Raw genomic sequence first — 22,803 nt, forward strand, 5'->3', positions numbered from 1 at the left:
TGTGAGTTTAGTCTCTTGAATCGCAGCAATGCGGATTTTGTGCCGCTTCATGAAATCGACTATCTCCGTGATCTTCCCAGTTAATCCATTACAGTTTAACTGCAGAATTCTGAAGTGCAAAGGGGGAGACGTCGTCACTCTGGGAGTGGGTTGTGGGTTGTGAAAAGCTAAGACGCAACTGCCCTTGTGGCCCTGTGACTTGACGTCCTTGGGTAAGCATTGGGCTACCCGGCGTGTTTGGATTTGCGGCCTGGCAACATGGCGCTATGAAACCCGTCGGAGGGTTGCCGTCGCGGATACCAGAACATATAGGAAAGTGGCACCGTCCAAGGCAGGAGCTGCATTGGGCGGATGTCGCAAACATATATTTTCTGTGCTGGCAAACTGTGCAAAAGGAGGTAGCGACTAAAAGTCTGTTTCCTTGACCTACACGATTGCTGCCGGAAAAGAGGGGGGAAGAAGACGGGGGCAGGGGCTGATGCTCGGCATTGCTCCCGACTTTACTATCGAGGTTGTAGGTATGAGTGGGAGCGGCCGTATGAGTTGGTGGTGCCGTGGGGCGCGAGTAGTAATGGGTACTTTTTGTGGCTTGCTGAGCAGTGGGCTGCTGGAAGGTACTGGGGCGCTAAGGCGTAGACTACGGGACGCCCTTGGGCGTGAACAGGAAGGAGCCACAAAAGAATTATAAAAGTTACGCGGACGCCGGGTTTTGGATGCAACCATCCCTTGCACGAGACACACTGACAAGAATATGACCGTCCTAAAAAGATTCTTTTCCGGCAGACGCAGCAAACCCATTTCTCAGGACCAGGGTCAGGAGATGGACCCGGATTGGGTTAGATACCTTTTCCGGAGCAAGAGAATATGGAGCAGTCCCGCTGCAAGGAGCTGCTGGGAGGATGACAATTTGTTACACTGAAATGGCAGTCCTTGGTCGGGAAAAATTCCGCGTCGCTCCGGTACATAGAATCGACTGCCTTGCGAAGCAAGTTATAACTAATGTCTGGTAATTCTTTACGACAGCATGACACTCTTAATACACATCCAAAAATATGGAGAGGGATGTCAAAAGACGCGTAATGACCTCTGTAACAATAATCCGAAGGCGAATCTCTGTACGGAGATATTTGCAGTTGAAACGGGCAATTTGCATGTTGTTGTAATGTTGTAGTGCACTGGAAAAAATTTTGTGTACAAAGAGATTTTACACGGAATTAATTTTGAGCCCACTCCTTTAGTGGACTTGATAAGAGTAAAATTTTATAAGCGCTGTCGAATGCCACCAACGCAGAAAGGTGTTCAGCGCCAATATACAATGGAACCCCACCTCCGGTTTCGGACGGTTCCAGGGTAATTTTTCGATTTTCGTTAATATCTTTTGAAGGAGTTATATTTTTTTATTTTCCGCCTTCGGATTATTAATACTGATGTCAAATCGCGTCGCTTTATACCTCTAGCCGCATTTTCCGAGGCGTTACAGGAGTCGACCCCCATTCTAGACTTTTAACGGAAAAAATTTTGTGTACAAAGGTATTTTGCTCAGATTTAATTTTGATTCCACCTTTGTTTGACCGGCCAAGGTAATTTTTATGTAGCCCGACCGAAAGCCACCAACGCAGAAAGGTGTTCTGCGCAAAAATACTATTGATCACACCCCCTCCCGATATTTTTGGACGTGTATTAAGAATGTCATGCTGCCATATAGAATTACCAGAAATACAAACATTTATGTTTATAAAATAGTTATAGCTTGATTTAAAAAAGCATTGAAAATGTAAGATGATAACCTTTTATGTAGTGTGAGAAGAATAATAGCTAAACGAAAAATACCCAGAATATACGAACACAAGAGTATGTATGTATGTAGTTTAACGTACATCTGTAAATTTGTTGAACAATTACACACATTAATTATAGAAAAAAAATTTATTAATTGTTACATGGTATTGTGTGCAATTCATTTACTTACGGCTTAAAGGCATTCATTAGTAACTTTGCAATCGTTTTCTCTTGCGTTGGTTTTTTCATTTATTAGTTTGAGCAGAATATCGCTGGTTTTTATTCTTTCCAGCGCCAGAAAACATTTGGTAATACACTAAGCACATTTCTTTTATTTTCATATCACTATTTTCACTACCGTTACTTTTACTATTTTCACTACCGTTTTTTAACTTTCACTTGTTGCTAGCACGGAAATAAAACTAAATTTTTCCCGTTAACTTCGAGCGTCACAACCAAACTAAAAATGGTTGCTATTAGTGCTGCCAATTTTACACTGATGCAGGGATGACGACGTTCGCTAGAAAATAGTAATCACTACAACGAGTCCGTCAATTTCGAATTTCAATTTTCACAAGCGGCGACATTAAGCACACATTTAAGTGTGAGCTTGTAAAGTGTTAACACTGTTTTAAATAACTTTTGAACATAGCATTTGGAGTGATATTTTATTTCTTTTTCTTTTGATGTAACAATTATTGCGAAAACATGAGTCAACAAATATATAAGACAGAAGAAAGGACCCCCAGCAGTTTAGGGGGCTTAGAATATACCCGCAGCAGGTATGCCTGGCGTAAGAGGTGACTAAAATGCCAAATTGATTTTGTAGCGCAACCCTTTCAAGGGGTTGCCAGCGCAATATAGATATAGCTTATCCAACCCAATTGTCAACCTCACCTACCCGTGGCGAATCCTGTTTCTATAACAGCCGAGAGTCTGGCGACCCCAATTTCCTCATGAATCTAGGGGTGGGAGGGCGTTATGGCCTAGAAGGTTTCATGTGATCTTACCAAATTGTTCCCGAGATGGTCGGGCTAGGACCATCAACATCGATAACACTAACCAATGCCTTCGGGGAGTTTCCTTATCGCTACAAAAACAACAACAACAGAAGAAAGGAGCGTTTAAAGGAGGCAACAAGCGCAAAAAAAGCTTATAGCTTCTCAGCTTCAGAAAAACAACTGTCCACCCCATCTAGCCAAGGGGAATCCTGCTACATATATGAATGTATCATACGCATATTTAGAAGGCGAGGCTTTGGCGACCCCAAGTTTCTTATGCAAGTAGAGGGTAACTTCCGGATATTCGCAACAGATGCAATCATACTATCACGAAACTTTGAAGGCTGCTGAATGTCTGACTTGAATAAAAGTGTAAACTGCAATCTTAATTGTATAGGATAATAAAAAATAAACGCTTCTTTCATGAAAAATCATAGATCTCTAGAATTTTTCAGCTTTTCACATACTATGCAATACTTGAGAACTGGAAATAATTACGGAAAACTGCAAGATGTCAGGTTGTTGGCGTTTACAACGTCTTTGATATCAACCACTCAACCGGTCATATTTGGGACACAATACAAAACCGAATTGTGAATGACAAGCAAAGTGAGTAGTGTACATTGAGCTCATAGATAATGCAAATCCTTAAGCCTTAGAAAAAGTTCACTATATTCCCATGAATTTAAACACGGCTAATATCCTAATTGTCTTGGTGGCTGGCCATTATTGTGTAGAGGTAGAAAAGAGACTAATAGTCAAAAAGTAATGGTTCCAAAACTTTCATAGGTAGATTGATACCTACTGGCTTTAAACCAATAAACGACAAACAAAAGCCATAGGCGCATAGTCTAAGTTATGTCAAATAAGATTATTGAGCACATTCTTCTCAGGTGATATACATTAACCAGAAAATCGTCCCGGTAAAAGCATAAACTATCCTGAATCGGGGAAATTTTTGATTTTCGAAATTTTCTAGACCTTGGTGATAAACTCTGCGAAATTTCCATATTTGGAATATTCTAGACTCGATATGGAAAAACTATTCATTAAGTAACCATGCAAAGTATCGAATACCCATCAATATCGAAACAAAGGCTCTATACTAAAATATAGATCCTAATATCTAAAGATATAGATAAATCCCACCTAATATATTGTTTTTTCAAGAAGAAGAAAGTGTAGGAATGTTTTTATTTTTTTATTATTTTTCATTTAAGAGGTTGTGGAATGTGTGATGGCACCAACAGCTTTGGTGTTCTACTTGTAATTGCTAGGTGGAATAATACTAATACCGTTCCACTATCGTAGATTTTGTTTTTGCTATATTTTGCTACAAACCCAACGAAAAAAATTCAAAATATTGTATTGCAGATTAAAAATATTATAACCCCATACGCGAAGAAAGGGCACCTGTCAGTAAGGGGGTATAAAAATGAGTAGTAACAGGAGCCATTCGACCATACCCTTAGTCAAATAAGGAGGACCAGTCTAACACCAGCCGTTCAGGTACAAAGAGGTACAGTTGGTCGTTTCTCCTAGGGCATGCTTAAAAAAAATGAGATGACCCTAATAAACGAGATCAAAACAGGCTATAGTCGCATATTCCTATGCTACTCATCCAAGACTAGCCGTATTTTTTGCAGAGAAGTATTCGATTTTACTCGATTCTTTTGTAGGACTTTGCAAATTTCGAAGCATGCATTGGGCATTGGGGAACCATACAAATTAGCGGCAGCACGACATACATACAAACATAAATAAAAATTCCATCAACTTCCCTGCAAAAATCGTTTGACCAAAAATGCACACAGGCACACGGCACGATCACATCAATAGAAACGAAACAGAAAATTTGGTCGAAAATCTACTATCGCCCATGCAAATGTGACTATGAATATGACTATGATTACAATGACCAGGCAAATTAAATTACTAGTCAGATCACGTGGTGCGGTTTTGCAGAGTTTTAAATATATGTAATTCGAATGACTACTGTCAAAATTGTGTTGTGCCAAAAGTTGAACTGTTAAATCCATGGTTCAACTATATACAGGTTGGCTCATCTGTAAAGCAATAAAATATGTCTGTTCAAATTGTCAAAATCTGGGTATTGGTGTTGGTGCGAATGGTAAGGAATGGAAACATAAAACTTAGCAGTTTTTGTATGTGTAAGTAAAATGTTGCCAATGTCCCTACAAGACGTAGGTAACCAGTTCACCCACACATTCAAAGCTTTTTTCGCTCTCCACTAACACATCGACGTTTCATGCTGTCATCGAAATGACAGTTCATTAATTATTCCGGAAAACATTGAAACGCAAAAAAAATATAAATTGTTTACAACGAAAAATATCTTGTGCTTTTAGTTGTGACATGTGACGGAAATTAAAAATTTTGTTGCAGAGAACACCTTTTTGCGTTGGCGACCTTCGCCCAAAATAACATTAAGTTAATTTGAGTTGTGACATGTGACGGAAATTAAGAATATTGCCGCAGAGACCATCTTTTTGCGTTGGCGGCCTTCGCCCAAAATAATATTAAGGGTAAAGTTTTACAAGACGGTACACCACCTAATTTAAAAATATCAAATAATAATAAAAACGGAGCTCGAGGCGCGCCTTTTGATTCCACGTTTGATAATTTTTGTTAAAAATTGGGTGGTGCACCGTCTTTTAAATCGTTACCATATTAAGTTGTATAGAATCGGCGGGATGGCCTACAAGGTTTTATGTCAACTAAATCGCTCCCGATATGGTCGAGCTACTACCTTAATGGTTCCCGGAACGTACCCGATCTGCATCCGGCAAAGGACCACCAAAGTCGATAACGGGGAGTGTCCTTATCGCTACAACAACAACATTATTTACTTTCTGATTTTCATTCATACGTATGTGCATTTTTAAATAATAAAAAAAATGTTATATTATTCTAATAGATAGCATCTCCGCCGGGTTGCGGTTCAGCTCAGAATATGCCAAAATCAAAGGAAATCTACAAAAACAAGGTACTTTACAAGCAACATGCTTTGGAATACGGTACCAAACTGGTTGGATGTATTTCCCTAAAAAAGGGTGGAACTACGCATCTTGGTTTGCCAGTATTTGCTTCGGTAATTTATATTGATTTGTAGTGATTAATAATTGCAATAGTAGATAATGTAATGTGAATTAAAATTGAATAGGTAGCCGGAGCAAAAAAGGCAACTGATCGGCATGCAACTGTTATTTATGTGGTGCCACCGGGAGCTGCTGCTGCTATCCTAGAAGCATTAGAAGCAGAAATGTCTTTGATATTTTGCATCACCAAAGTTGTGCCAAAACATGATAGGGTTCGCGTTAAGCACGCTCTCTTAAGGCAAAAAAAATCGCGTCTAGTCAGGCCCGATTGTTCAGGAATCATCGCACCAGAAAGGGTAAGTAAATTGGCTACCATATTAAATATATAAGCAACATGTATGAATTTTTTAGTGATAATTTGTCATGCTTTTGTTGATAATCATCTGAAGAATGCAAATACGACAGAGTTCGAAGTTCATGTGAAAACCAATTAATTTTTTTAATTAGCATTTGGAGAGAAAAATACATATGTATGTATGCATAGAACTGCATAGAAGGGGAGGAAAAATTATTTATTATCAGTAGATTTGCAAGATTTTTGTCATTTTCCCTGCATCGCAGTTGTCATTACATTGCGTTAAGAGAGGACATCAACACCTTACTACCCACAGCCAGTTAAAATTATTGTAAATTTTGCTCTTTTCATCACTGTTTCAAAACGTGGAAAGTTATATATCGAGCATTCCATGGAGAATGGTGCATTTTAGCAGACTTTCTCATTGCCGGCATTATTAATATTCAATCCCTAGAAGGTTTAATGTAGTCATATCAATAGTTCCCGAGATGGAGGGGCTAGTACCACAATGGTGCTTGTTACCGGAACGTAGATAGATAGATCATTTATTGAGGATTGCACAGTGACTTGCACATCTCCTTCACAGCACCTCATCCTAGCCGACTTCCTTGATGAACCCCAGCAGTGTTATTTGCTTGAGGGATTAAATGTGGGAATGCTCTGGCCATGGTGAGCCCATAAACTTAGCCCTACGTCTTGAAATTGCGCCGCAATCTAGAAGGATATGGTCCACCATCTGCTGATCCATCACAAAATCGGTATGTGTTGTTCGATACTATACCCAGTTTTTGCATGTGACTGTTCAGTCTTGTAAGAATAGCCGTTGGGGTTTTTAGGTTATCTTTTTGAGAGGCCTATTAATGCCCTATATCGAGTTGTGCTGTAACCCCCTAACAGTAACCTAGATTGACTCAGGCCTGGCATATTGCGCCAGTGTTCTCTCTTTTCCCTCCCTTCTGCTAATAAATGCCCCTGTGGGCCAACTGGCAGGAACAGCTCGGGATCGATGGGTCATGCAGTTGCTGCCTCTCTTTCCGTGTTGTCCGCCTGCTGTTGTTGTAGTAGCAGTGCTTCGCCCCATCCAATAGGTGCGACCGATCACAAATTGTCATCAATGTCCTCTAACGGGAGTCCAAAGAAACTTTCTGTTTCAACAGGGGTGGGCCATAATGAGAGGAGTGTTAGAGGCGTTGGTTGCACAATACAGTTAAAGAGATGGTTGGTGACATGTGGGGACACATTACAAGCAGGACAATGTTTTGTATGTCGGGGTTGATTCTGGATAGGTAAGAGTTTAACCTGTTACGTTATCCAGCTCGAAGTTGAGCTAGAGTGACTACTCTCGTTTCCCTAGGGAGAGTGCGTTCCTCCTCTGCTAGTTTTGTTCTTTGAGTACAGGAATCACCGGCATAGAGGTCCGACGCCTGTTTGTGGAGTTCACTGAAGACATGCTTGTGATTTTTAGCTTCATACGGCTGTTTTCTCAGGTGCGGTATTTCCTCAATGTAATGAGGCCGTGAACAACAAGAGCCACAAAAGATTTATAAAAGTTACGAGGAATCTAGCCCAGAACAACCTGTCCGATGCAACCATCCCTTGCACGTGAAACATTGACAAGATTATTTATTTTTTTAATTTAATTTATTTATTATTACGGCTGTTTAGGCCTAAAACTTAAACTACTAAGTGCAATTCATTGTTATAATCACTTATTACTATTGAATATGCTGTTGGAATGCCATGTGATTCCGATCAGCATATTTACTAGCGTGACAAAGGGACGAGTCTGGGAGCCAGTCATTTAAGGAAGGTCGGAAAGGACGCGTTTCCAATCCTCCAGTGCTCCCAGCTTAAGGCAACAAAATTTGGAACTTATATTTTTCAATTATATGTGTATTTTAAGCTTTCGGAATGTATTAGTCTCCGATCAATGCAGCTAAACATGTCTTTGGATGTTGGAAATTGAAAATAAGTGTATCCAATCACCCCTCAACTTTGTTTAGTAAAGACGCTGTCGGAATGCATGAAGATTCCGATTAGCACAGCTCAACATATAATGGGAGGTTGAAAAGGACGTGTTTCCAATCCCCCTTGCTCCAACTTTTATTTGGCCTTATTTTCGTTATTTTTGTTACACATTATATAATTTTATTGTTATATTTATGCTGTCGGAATGCGAATGATTCCGATCAGCAACAGTAAATACCAGCTGGAAATACCGAATTCCAGCGAAATTAGTTGTTGGAACTGTCTGGAGTTACAGGTGGCGTCTGATTTTCTTTTCCTTAGGGCCGGATGCATTGTATTTTGCTGCTACCATTATTACCATTCCCTTTTCGCGCTCCAGTATCGGTATATCATGTAAAAAAATAAAAGAAAAAAAACTATCTTATTGGAAGGTTTTTACAATGCTCCAATAAACTTTTTTTAAAAGTATTGAAGTTATTACTACTTTTTATGTGATTAGGAAGTTCATTGAAATATTTCAGGCCCTCATATATATGACCGTCCTAAAAAGATTCTTTTCCGGCAAACGCAGCAAACCCATTTCTCAGTACTGGGGTCAGGAGAAGGACCCGGATTGGGGTCGATACCTTCCCGGAAGAGGAGAGTATGGCGCAGACCCGCTGCAAGGATCTGCTGGGGGGTTGACAATTTGTGGGAGAGACGCAACAAATTAAACATGGAGTCCGCCTGCTCATTGCCCTCCACTCCCCTGTGGCCTAGGACCTAGGCCAACAGTACTACGTTGTGTGCTCCTAATTGATTCAGCTTTTCTACGCACTGAAGGACAAGTGCTGACTTTATTTCGAACGCCGCAAGTGCCTTTAGTGGAACCTGACTGCCTGACTGAGTATGGCAATTGTTTCATTGGGGTATCAGCGCTGAAGGTTCAGCTTAGCACACTAACTTATGGCGAATACTTCCGCTCGAAAATGCTCGGATGTGCTTTTAGAGTTACTGATATTTTGGTTCTGGGTCCGAAAACTCTGGCTCCATTCCTCCCCCGCCTACACCTATACAGCCGTACCAAGAGACGGAGCAGCCCATTACATATTGGCACAACCGGAGCACTGCTGGACATACATCCTATATGAAAGCTATGCATTCAAAAGTGTTTGTACCAGTGGCTGGTGCACACCGAACTGGACCAATGTATGCTATATTGAGGCCTGCATAAATACCAAGCTATGTTTATGTAAATAATGTTACTGCTAATGTCAATTTGCACGGTTGAGCACATACAGTACCTACGTTTATACAAGGTGGAACACCACACTACCTACATGGCGATGTAGCCACCGATCAGGTTGTTGTAAGAGATTAATTAAAATATGTTATTCATAAACACTGATTCTTATATTTTTATTATCATTAAACTGTAGACTAGACTCATGACGGGTATTCTTACTGGACACTGCCTTCTGGCGTCACATGCCTTTAAATTAGGCTTGGTGAGTGATAGCAGATGTAGGAAGTGCGAGTTGGAGGAAGAAACGATCGATTTCATTCTGTGCTCGTGCCCTGCGCTTGCCGGGCTAAGACTCCAGCTGACAGATGTCAGATCTAGAAGCAGCAAGTGGCTTAAGTTCTAGGAAGCCGCTAACCCGCTGGAGCCATGAGAAGCGTGGGTGCACTTTGGGTGTCCCAAGACAAGTTCCGTACCTGCTCCGCCTACCGCATTACTGCTATACGAATAGCATGTGCTGTTCCGACGACGCGATCCATGTTTTATCCAGGAAAATCCCAGTAGATCTACTCTCAGGTGAAATGGCCGATCTGTATGGCATTGGGTTCAGCCGACCATCTGAAGATGCTAAGAAAAGCGCAAGGTAACGACCAATAGTTAGGTGGCAAGAACGGCGGGAAGATTCGAGAAAAGAGCGCTGAACCTTCATGCTAGTCCGGAATATAGCGGAATGGTACGAGCGAAAACACGGCAAACTAAATTACCATCTCACACAGATATTGAGCGGGCACGGTGGCTTGAAGGAATATCTACATAAGCGTGGGATAGAGGAGGATCCTTTCTGTCCAAGCTGTCCGTCCGAATTGGAAAGCGCAGAACATGTAATATTTCACTGCCCTCGTTTTCACGGCGAAAGACTGTCTGTAAACAGAGTTTTTGGAGAGGAACCTTCCATTAGGAATTTAGTTCCACGAATTTGCGGACAAATAGATTGTTGGATTGCTGTGAGCAAGATGGCCTTTATAGTAATGACGAAATTGATGATGCATGCCGAAAGTGAGCGTAGAGAAATGCGCATACGAAGTAGTGGCGACTAAATCGCTTTTGAAGTTACTTTACCAGGTCCTGATTCTAGTTATCTGAAATTTCTCTTGTGCCTTTGGAAAAGAGCTATGTGTGGAGCCCTATTTATGGAACACTTTTCGGCTTATATTAAAAACTTTTAATCTATTCTTACTGATATGAGTTTCTTTTTCATTCTAGGTAATTTGATTTTGATGATGTGAGGATAGAAATATCCCAAATATTCCAGCTGTGGCTGTAAGAACATACATTTGCTCAAATTAGAAGAAAACTGCACGGTTGAGCACATCCAGTATCTACGTTTATACAAGGAGGAACACCACACTACTTTCACGGGGATGTAGCCACCGATCACGTTGTTGTAAGAGCTTATTTTAAATATGTTATTCATAAACACTGATTCTAATATTTTGTTTTGGTTTTTACTTTAGAGTCAACCTGTTATATAAGCGATGTCAGCTATGCCTGTAACTTAAGCGCCTTCAGATGTAATAGTTACCGCGGACGCGGTCACAGGAGTAGTTCACTACGTGGGGATTACACTAATCAAGGACTTTCAATATCGAAAGATTTTCCAGCACTATAACACACCAACAATATGTGCAATCACCCGAATAAATTGTACAACAAACGTTAACACCACATCATCAGCCAGCAACAACAACAACAAACGCAACAAGTTGAAACTTCTAAACAATTAATGACTAGTGAACCACCAACATATCCGCAATATGCGCAAACATCAACACCAACATGTGTCGCCTACTTTGCAACACGGTGAAGATGGCCAAGGCCATTCTGATTCTAATACTGATAAAGGCGAACCATTGGCAAATTTAAAAACTCAAACAGACCACGAAAAATGTTGATGGTATTAATTCTAGTACGGATAGTAAAGAATTTAAACCTAAGAAAAAAGCTAAACTTGATAAAAACTGATGACAATGTTTCTAATTCTAATACTAAGGAAGATGAATCTTTGATAAATATGAAGCTTAAAACAGAGTTATCAAAAAATGACGATGATGATAATGCTGCTGATGCAAAGTCCAATGTTGAAAATGATGAAAATTATGAGTGTGGATTATAACCTGAAGCAAAACTGTCATATCCGGTACGACCAGAATTAGATGTTAAGAAAAGAGCCTACATAAAGAGGCTCAGTATATTTATGGAAAATTTATCATGAGACAATGCCCAATGTATGTATTTCAATTATATTCAGCACATTGTTGGAAAAAGCATCTAAACTTTATGCATCGTGTAGAGAAATCAGAACATTTACAATTTAAATATAACGAACGTGGTGCAAAATGTAAATTTTGTGATATTCAAGCAGCTACACCAAGCTTCAACAAGTTATTGGACCATGAGATTTCTCATATGCCTAATAGTCATTATTTAAAATGTAAATTATGCGATTGGAAGACAAAAATACATTCAAGTATGAATTTCCATTTACGTGTACAACACGCTGAAACAATTGATGTAACAACGAAAAGTTTAGAATTGAATGTTTGTCCATATTGTAATCACAATGGTATTTACGCAAACACTTAATACATCTTTTCTATGTTTAGAATGTGGTGAATAATTTCGAACAAATACAAGTTTACGTGTACACCACAAGATTTGAACGGAAATATCTTGAGGGTATGGTTACACCTATGTGGCATCTACAAGCTATTTATAATGACTAGTATGGAATGAATCCGGATATGGAAGAAAACGGAGGTGACGAAATGAATCACCATGCTTCTTTGGATTCTGGTGATACTCCTGACATGCTTCCTAATTTCCCTACGTCTAATGTTACTATACCTACCAAACTAATATGACTGCAAACTGATGAGCAACACTACCAGCGCAGGAAAAATAAGAACTTCAAAGCAAGGTTTCGGAAAGGGCACGACTATGAATAGACGTTAATATATATATAAATAGTTTATAAATGTAAAAATTCACATATGTAAAGTTCGCTAGAGTAATAAGGCAATAATTTAAATTGTAAAAAAACATTGTATATATTAATAATTTATAATTAAATATTATCTGAACATAAAGGACGCGTTTCATTCATAGAAAAAGCGATTTGACAGAAGGTAACCGATACGGGTAACCGATAGGTCAGTTACCCGTGTTGTTGTTGTTGCATATGTTTTGGTTAGCGATAACGAAAACATAACTGATTAAGTAACTTAAAAATGTAAATAACATCGAGCGAGAAGGAATGTCGAAAACACAATAGGTAAGAGCGAGAAAGCAAGTCACACGTACACTATTTTGAGAGAGCGCATGCGTTACCTTTTTCACGACAGCAATGTAAAAGTCATTAACACGATAATTGGTGAACAAGTTATTGGTGACGATTAAGTAATCGATTAGGGAACGGGTACCTGTCTTGTAGGGGTGTTGGTTTCATTTCGAGATTGCCATCTCCTTTTGACAATCCCTTCGACCATGCAATGACATAAATAAAATCAGCTGAAAAATCAAATAAAAAAGTGTAACGCTGGCCGTCACCTGGTTGCATGGCGCAACGATACAAGGTGGCAGCATGGGACAGGTGATTTTAAGCTTTTTTTATTTGATTTGACACATCAAAATACGGCGCAGTACGATTTTAACATTTGTCCATCGAATTTACAAAAACAAAGTACATGAAATTTTTATTTATGTTTGTAGGTATGTCACCATGCTGCCACCTTGTATCGTTCCGCTATGCCTGGTTGGCTCCGTCATAGAAACTTGGTAGCACTGATTTAATTAAATATTCCATTCGCGCGCGGTATGAATATCATTAAATAAGCAAAATGCAGCAGAGAAATATAATTTATGTCCACAGCGAGAGATTAATACAGCAAGCGGACAAGAATCCGGCCGTGCGTGGGAGGGTAGGTATATGCACATGTCATGATTTATATTCTATTCTAATGTATACGGAATGTAGGCTGCTTTGACCCACCGACTGATAGCATCCTATGGCTTACTTAAGCATATGCAACGGCTTGAACCCAAGATGTGTCAGCCAGCGAATTTGCGAAATTTTCACAATTGTGACTATGTGCAACAGTTGTTAGAAAAAGAAAAAGTAACCACATTGAAATCAAGCAATGAGTCACTAAGACTAAACAACACAGATTTGGAGGAAGAGAAGCAAAGTGATGCTGAAGACGAAGAGGATGATGACTACAATTTGGATAGCACGCTAACACATAAGGAGTACGGTTTGGGATTCGATTGTCCGAGCTGGCGGGGAATGTGGGAGTACGCTTGTACTATTGCAGGGGGCACAATGAGCGCTTGTGCAGCGTTGTGCAAATTTAGTTCGGCAAATAAAAGTAAACAAACTGTGACTATAAATTGGACAGGCGGTTGGCATCATGCGAAACGTGATCGTGCCGCTGGCTATTGTTATGTAAATGATATTGTGCTGGGTATACTTATAATGCGCAAGCACTTCATGCGTGTGCTCTACATTGACTTGGATGTACATCATGGTGATGGTGTGCAGCAAGCATTTGAGGTCACAAAACGAGTATTCACATTTTCCATGCATCGTTATGAATGTGGCTTTTATCCGGGGACTGGTGGAAGTGAAGATTGTGGTTTTGGTGGCAGTAAAGGCTATGCAGCGAATTTCCCTTTTCGAAATGGTATAGGTGGTGGGAATTACTGCAAAAGTTTTAAACGGTACGTTAGTCCGTTCTATTACTTAATCTATCTAATTAGCCTTTGATTTTAGTATTGTTTCTAAAATATTTGACTGTTATGCACCCGATGCATGCGTTATCCAATGTGGCGCTGATGCTATTGTAGGCGATCCACTTGGTGGTACGAATCTTACTTCGTTGGATTTTATCGATTGCATTGGATTTGTTTTGGAGCGCGGATTGCCAACTGTTCTGCTTGGTGGCGGTGGTTACAATTTTGCAAATGCTAGTCGTTTTTGGACTCAGCTGACTGCAAGCTGTTGTGGTCGACAGATATCTGAGGACATACCTACTGACAATCACGATTTTCTAAAATATGGACCTGACTATAGCTTGAAAATACCGGCTTCGAATGTTATGAAGGATGAAAACAGTATGGAATATTTGGAACAAAGAGCGCAGATTATTGAAGGTGAGTAGCTGTTATGCACTTCAGGATTGGTGGATATAACCAGAGGAAAGTCTGTAATTAAGCTATCCAAATCTTTGATACTGACTTCAATATTTCTACAGAGCTTTGATGATAGTAGTTGGGAAATTCTTTGTTAGTTTTTTTTTAACGGCAATTGCTTTGTAAGTGGTAATGAGCGTTTCTTTGTCTTTTCCCCAAGTACTACCAGCGATAGATTTGAGGATTTATTACCGCTCTGGTTTTCGGTACAATTGCGGCTGCATGCTCACCAAAATGTAGAACCTGATCAAACGTCACACCCAAGATTTTGGGGTGTGGGACAGTCGGCAGCGTAGTGCCATCGACGTGGATGTTCAAAATGGCCGACACTTGGGACGTCCATGTAGTAAATAAGATCGCGGCTGATTTAGTCGGTGATAATGCCAGATTTCGCGAGGCGAAAAAACTGGAGAAATTAGAGAGAGGTAGCCGTTTATTCTGTTGCAAAGCTCAACGATCTGTGGGCCTGGGCCTGTGGCCATTATTGTGCAGTCATCGGCGTAGGAAACGATAGTAACTCCTTCTGGTGGCGAAGGTAACTTTGATATGTAGAAGTTAAACAAAAGTGGGGATAGGGCACCACCCTGTGGCACCCCTTGATAATCCTTCTTGGTTTTGATGTTTCGTTTCTAAATTGCACCGATGCCTGCCGACCACCCAGATAATTTGCGGTCCACGTTTTAATACTTGAAGGAAGAGTAGACCCTTCCAGGTCTTACAGTAACGTGCCGTGGTTGACCGTATCAAAAGTTGATAGGTCTAGCGCAACGAGTAGTGTTCTGTGGTGGGGGTTTTGATTTAAACCGCAAATTTATCTGGGTGCTAATGGCATTTAGCGCGGTGGTTGTGCTATAAAGTTTTCTGAAGCCTGAAGCTGATGACAAGCTAGTTGCAAATTTGCTTGAAATAGGGGAGCAAAATGGCTTCAAATGTCTTGGCTACTGGCTTTAGGAGAGATATCGGGCGATATGAATCTCCTTGTTAGCTGGTTTCCCAGGCTTTAGTAGCGGTACAGCCTTGGCCATTTTTCGGGAATGACAAAGGTGGAAAGAGACATGTGCTAAATATTTGAATCCCTCTTGCCCTATGCTTTTAAGCATCGGCATGGCTATGCCGTCTGGGCCCTCTACTTTGGCTGAGTTAGCATGACCGATGGCATTCTCAACCTCTTTGGCGGTGATGGTAATTGGAGACGCGCTGAATTTATGTTTATGTGCGTGTCTGTTGGCCTTCCGTCTAACTTTGTCAACCGTAGAATGCATTATATGTGACCCGGTCTATGAAAAGGTGGCTTATGACTCAAAAAAAAAAAAAGAAGAGCACAAACGTCCTGAAGAAATGCATTGTTTATCTTTAAAAGCTGTTTCGCGCAATTTCTTTTTTGAGTCATAAGCCACCTTTTCACAGACCGGGCCACATATATTGTCGCCAAAAAGCGCTCGGGCATTTTTTCGTATCCGACAGCACTTTATCGCCAAAGACGATGGAAATTTTGTCATTGTGCTTAGACAGATTCGATACGGACTTTACGGTGGACCATAGCTTACCTACTCCGGCAGAGGTTACAACCGATTAAATGCTCCTCCCATTTCGCCACAAGCAATCTGATGCTTTGATTTATATCCCTTATTTGGAGGTCGCCGGGATCGAGCTGTCTTATAAGGTCACGTTATCGCTAAATTTGCGGCCTCCGCCGGAAAGTGAGACCGAATTTCAGGAATTCTACCGGCGGGAATTATAATCTTTTAGGTATGTGAGATTTATCCTAAGAATAGCTAAAATGGTTTTTATTTTAAAAATGTCTACGTGTTTGGTAACACTGCAATTTAATTATTACGTTCATACATTTCTAGGCAATCTACAAAAGTACAATGTCTGCGCTGTATGAACGTGAGCTGCAAGGCATCTGCTGCAAGGCATCTGCTGCATGCTGAAAATCTAAAACTGACAGTACAAATAGCTTACCCATTCTTATATTCTTCAATGTTAAGTGGTTTTACATTTCATATTTTATTTTTCTTTTGAATTTAGTATCTTTATGTATTATAACTTACAAACTAAATATATTGTTGACATTGAAAAAATTTGCATTTATCCACGTTCGTCCAATTTGAATTCATACTAAAAAATGCGTATTGATGTATTCTCCCTTCTAAGTCAGAAACTTAACGTCCGCCAACACCAGTGGTTCCCTTAAAACGTTTATTAGGCGATGCACTACCCAATTCTGGTTTTATACGCGTCGGTGATTGTATGCTACCCGTGCCACCTGTTAAAGCTGATGCACCGCTCTGCACAGGATCCTGTAGCCACCTCACCTGCGTAGCTGGTCCATAACCTTTATCATTACGCGCTGCTATACGAAATATAATAGCCGGTTTATTAGAGCAATCAACATGTGCAGTGGCTAAAGACGAGTGCGCTACTGTGCATTGGTTAGCAGCACCCACATAAACGCGTACAAATGCTAACTGCGCCGGAAGACGCGATCCAGCCCCAATTGGTTTGCCATCCTTGTCCTTACCCGGCTTCACAGCTAAATATACCGAATATTCGATAATTTCATTTGAACTCACACAACTCGGCGGTGGCTCCCAGGTAAGGTGAGCACCTTCTGAAGATTTTGATATTTTTATAGCAGAGGGCGCACCCGGAAACCCTGGTAGACATGTTTTGAAACTAGAAATCTCGCTCCAATCACTAGAACCAACGCTATTGATAGCGCGCAATCGAAAACGATAGGCGGTTCCCGGTTCCAAATTTACACGTGGTATAGTTGAGAGATCTGGTAAATTTCTTGTTGTTATCTTCATACCAGACGATGACCAAATGTTGTTATCTATGTATGAGGAAACAGTAGCATTGAGTCCAGTGTAAATTCCAACAGTATGCCATTTAGCATCTTCTTCATCAATTGGTGGTCGCGTCGGAGCAGCTGGTGGCGATTCGCTTTCTACGCTGGCCGCATTCCCACCAGGTGTTGGCGGTGGCATATCTGTGCTTGAGGAAACACCATTATGTTGATCACTTGATTGACTGTTTGCATTTACATCAGGCTCGTTTATATTATCATTCGTTTCATCACCTTGTGTGGAGCGCGTTTCGGCGCTAGTTACATTTTCGCTATTGCCCTCGGTGCTCCCACTCTCTAGTGGGTTTGCCTCAACACTCGGCGCCGCATTTTCATTTGGTTCATCTGTTTCCATAAGTGCGCCGCTGTCGTTTTGTGTTTCAGACTCATTGCCCGACGTTAAAGTTACTAGAGGTTCTGGTGTCTATTTTTGAAAAGGTTTATTTTCACACACAAGCTTCTTTGTAAATGATCATGTAAGCATCCTTACCTGCTGCATGGTCTCGCGTTCAAACGATTACTTGGTCAATTTGTTGAAAACACAATAAGCCAGTAACGGTGTTTTTACAATTTCAAATACGCTGAATATTTATAAACTAAGCAAAATTTACTAATTAACCATTAACCGTGAAGATTTATCAATTCCGCCATTTCACGTTTTATTGGTTGCCGTCAGATTTGTTCTTTGCGTAGCCTAATGCCGCACTCGGTGTTGTATTTTGTATGGAAAATAACACGAAAAACATTGCTTTTGGGAAACGTGAGCGCCTTTAGGTCGTCAAAAGAACATAGTGGTTATCAGCTGCGGCGTGCTATAATACGTTGCCAGCTATAGAGAAACACTAGTGCCATCGAAAGGCGAGAATCTTTAACATTTATGTAAATACAAGAGCTCTGTTATATTGCCTATGTAAATACAAGAGCTCTGTTATATTGCCTATACAAGGCTCCGTTATAACCTTATTAAGGGCCAATTAATGGTGACTTATCCATAACCCGATAAAACAGCTGATCGAACCAACCTTACAATACAAGTCCACTTAATATAAACGCACACCAGTCATTTTCTGTCAAAAATGTCTCATGCACATACAACTTGTATGAGAGCAAACGAAACTGAATTTGCTGCGTGAAAACCTAACTCGATTTCCAATTTTTGTTCTGCGTGACATTTTAGGTTTGACGTTTACATACATGTTTTACATTGTCGCAACGCATGCTTATTTTGGTTAGGGTAAAAAACGCGTGCGCTAAAAAAACACTGCGGTTTTATTAGGTTGGCTTGTTATGGAAATCAATGTAATCCATTCCCTACAAAAAATTTGGTCACAAAACCTAATCACGCCCATGCAAATGTGACTATGAATATAACCTATGACCGTAAATTACTAGTCAAATGACGTGGAATGACGAGAGCGTTTTTGCAGGGTTAATGATGATACCATAACGCTATAGCCATAACCATACAACCCTAACGCCATAGTCGTAACCATACCCATATCCATAACCATCTCCAATGTGATCGATTAATGGTGCCTTATAGCCTCATTCTGTTTGACGATATTATGAATTGCAATACGATAGGCAAAACGATTACAGCTGACTGTTACGTTACGAAAGTGCTCGATTGGTATTCTGTATCACGAAAAGGTGCTACCAATACGAAAACAAAGTGTCAAAAACAAACAACAACAGGTATTCACCTATCGTTTTGGTTGAAAATGAGCGGCACAAACAAAAAAGTGAGCATTATTAATTAATTAGTTATTATTGTATAAAAAAAACGGTAGTTTACGGTATCCACCCTAAAGTTGGGCCAAGATTTTCGAGTGAGGTATCAAAAGACGCGTATTAATCTCAAGAACAATAATCCGAAGGCGAAAAAGAAAAATTTTATCTCTGTCCGGAGATATTTGTAGTCGAATTTGGCGATTTTAATGTGGTTTTTGTTGTGTTTGTACCCACGTGGCGGTAGCCACGGTTATACCACACACCCGGACTTGGCATGGCGTAGCCCAGGGTTATTTTTTATAAGCGCGGCCGAAGGCCGCCAACGCAGAAAGGTGTTCTGCGCAAAAATACTATGGATCCCACCCCCGGTTTCGGAGGGTCCCGCGTGTCTTTTTTCGGTTTTTCGTTAAACGGGTTTTCGTTTGAACGGGTAAAAAAAGTTAACTTCCGGTTTCGGATTCGTGATCTAGGCGTCTTTTGATACCTCACTCGAAAATGTTAGCCCAAATTTCGGTAGGTACCGTAAACTGCACTATTACCAAAAAAACTTGTATTTTATATTAGATTAGATATTATTAGCGTCCGGTAAGTGAAGAACGTTCGAGCGGTCTCTCAATATCCGCCTTTGGATTTTTAATTCTTCTTCTTGGGACACTAATAGAGCAATAGCTTTATACATTTTTATTATATTTATTTCACTAACAACTTTATTTTTATTTCACTTATTTTGTAAACTTTATGGACGTGTGCAAAAACAAAACATATGTGCACAGAGTTGCAAGTTTGACACTTGATATCGTGTAGTTGACGAACGACGTAAAGCTACACGATAAACGGCAACGTAAGATTCAGAGTACCATGAGCACACGATATCGTCCAATCAGGTATCGTTCGTTGAGCGTATCGTTCGCCAAACAGAATGAGGCTGTTACCTCACCCCAGCGGGTTAGGGGGTCAGAATATTCCCGCGGTAGGTATGCCTGTCGTAAGCACTGATGACATGATATGAAACTTATATTCTCTCTCAATTCGTTTCCAGGAATGGGTCTTGAAGTTCATTCGATTGTAAACAAAAGTTCATTCGTTTCCAGGAATGGGTCTTGAAGTTCATTCGATTGTAAACAAAAGTTCATTCGTTTCCAAGAACATCAGATGGCTATAGAGTTGCTTAAACTACCCAAAAAAAAAACTCCAAGAAATCCGTTCGGTTTCATTATTTTCAAAAAAAATCAGCAAGTAAGGTGATAAAAACTTATTAAAATTTATAAAAAAGGCAAAGTTTTGTGAAAAAATATGAAATAATATATTTCGATTGCGTTGCTTTGCTTTGTTGCGCTGGCACCGCCATAATATAACAATGAACGGCTAGCCCCTTTTTCACTTTGACGCGACCAAAATGGTAATGTACATACATATGTATATCCACATACAATAAAAAACGCAAAAAATTTATAAGAAATTACGAAATTAGATCACTTGGTGAAGTATCTGCGTTGTCGTCCGCAAAAGGCTGTTAACTATACATGTTGCGTTAACCTATACGTATACCTACAATTTATCAGCTGTCAAAAGTGGTTGTTGCAACGCTCCACAAAAACCTGGACTTTATGCATCCATTTACATCAATGCGCAGACTAAGAAGCTGACTTTCTCCAATCGAAAGCTGCTATCAAAACCCGTTTCGTGTGCAGCCCTTCGATGAAAGGTGTTGTCACTGATAAATTTTCCACGGGTGAAAAATAGTTATTTTTTCTTCGGATTTGTAATCCTGACAAAAATTTGATATCGTATTTGACAATCTTGAGTAAGTTTTCGGTGAAAATTATAAATTAAACCTTTACCATGTAAAATACCCCAAAGTTATTCTGAAATGCCCAAATTTGATTTTGAGCGTGATGATATCTATGGCCAATATTATAAAAAATGCACATTTTCACGCGCTCTCAGAGAGCGAGAAGTTTCATATCATGTCATCAGTGGTCGTAAGAGGCGAATAAAAAGCCTGATTCAAGGGGCTGTGTAGCGCAATCCTTCAGGTTGCTAGCGCAATATATAGCTTCTCCAAACCCAATTGTCAACCTCACCTATCCGCGGCGAATCCTGTTTTACTAACAGACGAGGCTCTGGCGACCCGAAGCTCCTCATGGAACTTGGGGTGGGGAGGGAGGGGATGGCCCGAAGGTTTAATGTGGCCACATAAATCGTTCCCGAGATGGTCGGGCTAGCACCTTATGGTGCTATGGTACCGTAGCGTACCGGTTTTGTCCGGCAAAGGACCATTACATCGCTAACACTCCCCAAAAGCCTTCGGGGAGCAAGCTTATCGCTACAACAACAATAACAACAACAGGCTGTTAACCTGGAAATCGTGAAAATTTCATAAAAATGAAGAAAACGCGAAAAATGACAAACATATTCCACAAAAAATAAGTCCCTTAGTCATAACGTATCCAAACCAATGAATAAAATCTACAAAAAGGTATTAGATTCACCAACTCAAATATTTTTAAGTTATGGATAAGGCGGAAAACCAAAAACCAGTTGGTTGGCTATGGTATGGTTATGGCGTTAGCGTTATGGTATGAGACCATTAATCGATTACATTGATTTCCATAAGGTAGGTTCGATCAGCTGTTTTATCCGGTTATGGCCTTATGGTTATGGCACAAATTAATGGTGACTTATAACCATAAAGCCATAACCAGATAAAAAAGCTGATCACATCTCCCTTATGGAAATTAATCTAATCGAGCTAGCGTTATGGTATGGCAACATTAATCGATTACATTGATTTGCATAAGGTAGGTTCGATCAGCTGTTTTATCTGGTTATGGCTTTATGGTTATAAGTCACCATTAATTCGCCCTTTAGCGTTAAGGTATGGGACCATTAATTAGTGATGGACGATATGGCGATTTTGAGCTATCAGTGAAAATAGATATGGCTATTTTTGAATATCGGCTATTTTTTATAGCTATAGCGATCGCTTTATTTCAACAAGCGATTCCATACAGAAGAGCGATTTTGAGCTATCAGTGAATATAGGTATGGCTATTTTTTATAGCTATGGCTATTTTTTACAGCTATGGCGATCGCCTTAATTTATCTTTAATAAGCGAATCTGCAATTATTTGTATACTTGTATATAAAAAATGAATGTTTAAGTCTTTTTACCAGAGTAGATTGAATGTTATACATTAATTTATACTGAATTAAATTTTATTAGAATATATGAACGAAAATTGGAATAAAAAGAAAAAAGTATGTACCTTTAATTGTAAACTAATGTAATGTGAAATTCTAATTTTCTGAGATGTTATATATATTATTAACTGGCTGACGACAATATGTTCAGACTCGTATTACACTCAATGAGATGAAACTAGCTGAAATAAATGTATATGCATCTTTGTTTTATAAATTTTGTTAATTGAAAATGCTTTGATTTTTAAATGTAAGATGAATCAACCCGAAATAAATCTGTATATGTAACACCATAAAAACATGATTTATTTACTATATTATACTACACCGATGTATTCAGAAATACTCCGTATGAATTTATTCTGAAAGTTGTATTTGGCTGCATA

The 22,803-nt window shown here is 39.8% G+C and overlaps 3 protein-coding genes across 4 annotated transcripts; 2 read left to right on the top strand and 1 right to left on the bottom strand.

The window, feature by feature from the left end:
• Nucleotides 1-5,022: 5,022 nt before the first annotated feature.
• Nucleotides 5,023-11,034, top strand: LOC137247783 (succinate--CoA ligase [ADP/GDP-forming] subunit alpha, mitochondrial-like). 2 transcript variants are annotated; one of them, XM_067778732.1, is made up of 5 exons: nt 5,023-5,326; nt 5,719-5,892; nt 5,965-6,195; nt 10,648-10,828; nt 10,899-11,034. In XM_067778732.1, the coding sequence occupies exons 2-4, from the start codon at nt 5,755-5,757 to the stop codon at nt 10,654-10,656; spliced, it is 378 nt and encodes a 125-aa protein (XP_067634833.1). In that variant the 5' UTR covers nt 5,023-5,326; nt 5,719-5,754; the 3' UTR covers nt 10,657-10,828; nt 10,899-11,034. The 2 variants fall into 2 exon arrangements, with proteins under 2 accessions (XP_067634833.1, XP_067634831.1); XM_067778730.1 differs by lacking the exon at nt 5,023-5,326 and having other exon boundaries at nt 5,589-5,892.
• A 2,172-nt stretch (nt 11,035-13,206) lies between these two features.
• LOC137247784 (histone deacetylase 8-like) lies at nt 13,207-16,735 on the top strand. Its single transcript, XM_067778733.1, has 4 exons — nt 13,207-13,361; nt 13,418-14,160; nt 14,213-14,592; nt 16,485-16,735. The coding sequence occupies exons 1-4, from the start codon at nt 13,281-13,283 to the stop codon at nt 16,517-16,519; spliced, it is 1,239 nt and encodes a 412-aa protein (XP_067634834.1). The 5' UTR covers nt 13,207-13,280; the 3' UTR covers nt 16,520-16,735.
• Nucleotides 16,626-18,230, bottom strand: LOC137247785 (host cell factor-like). Its single transcript, XM_067778734.1, has 2 exons — nt 17,973-18,230; nt 16,626-17,906 (listed from the first exon to the last, which is right to left on the bottom strand). Exons 1-2 carry the CDS (start codon nt 17,979-17,981, stop codon nt 16,797-16,799), a joined length of 1,119 nt encoding a protein of 372 aa, XP_067634835.1. The 5' UTR covers nt 17,982-18,230; the 3' UTR covers nt 16,626-16,796.
• Nucleotides 18,231-22,803: the final 4,573 nt, after the last annotated feature.

This window comes from Eurosta solidaginis, chromosome 4 (genome assembly GCF_040869045.1).
Source record: "Eurosta solidaginis isolate ZX-2024a chromosome 4, ASM4086904v1, whole genome shotgun sequence".
NCBI lineage: Eukaryota > Metazoa > Arthropoda > Insecta > Diptera > Tephritidae > Eurosta > Eurosta solidaginis.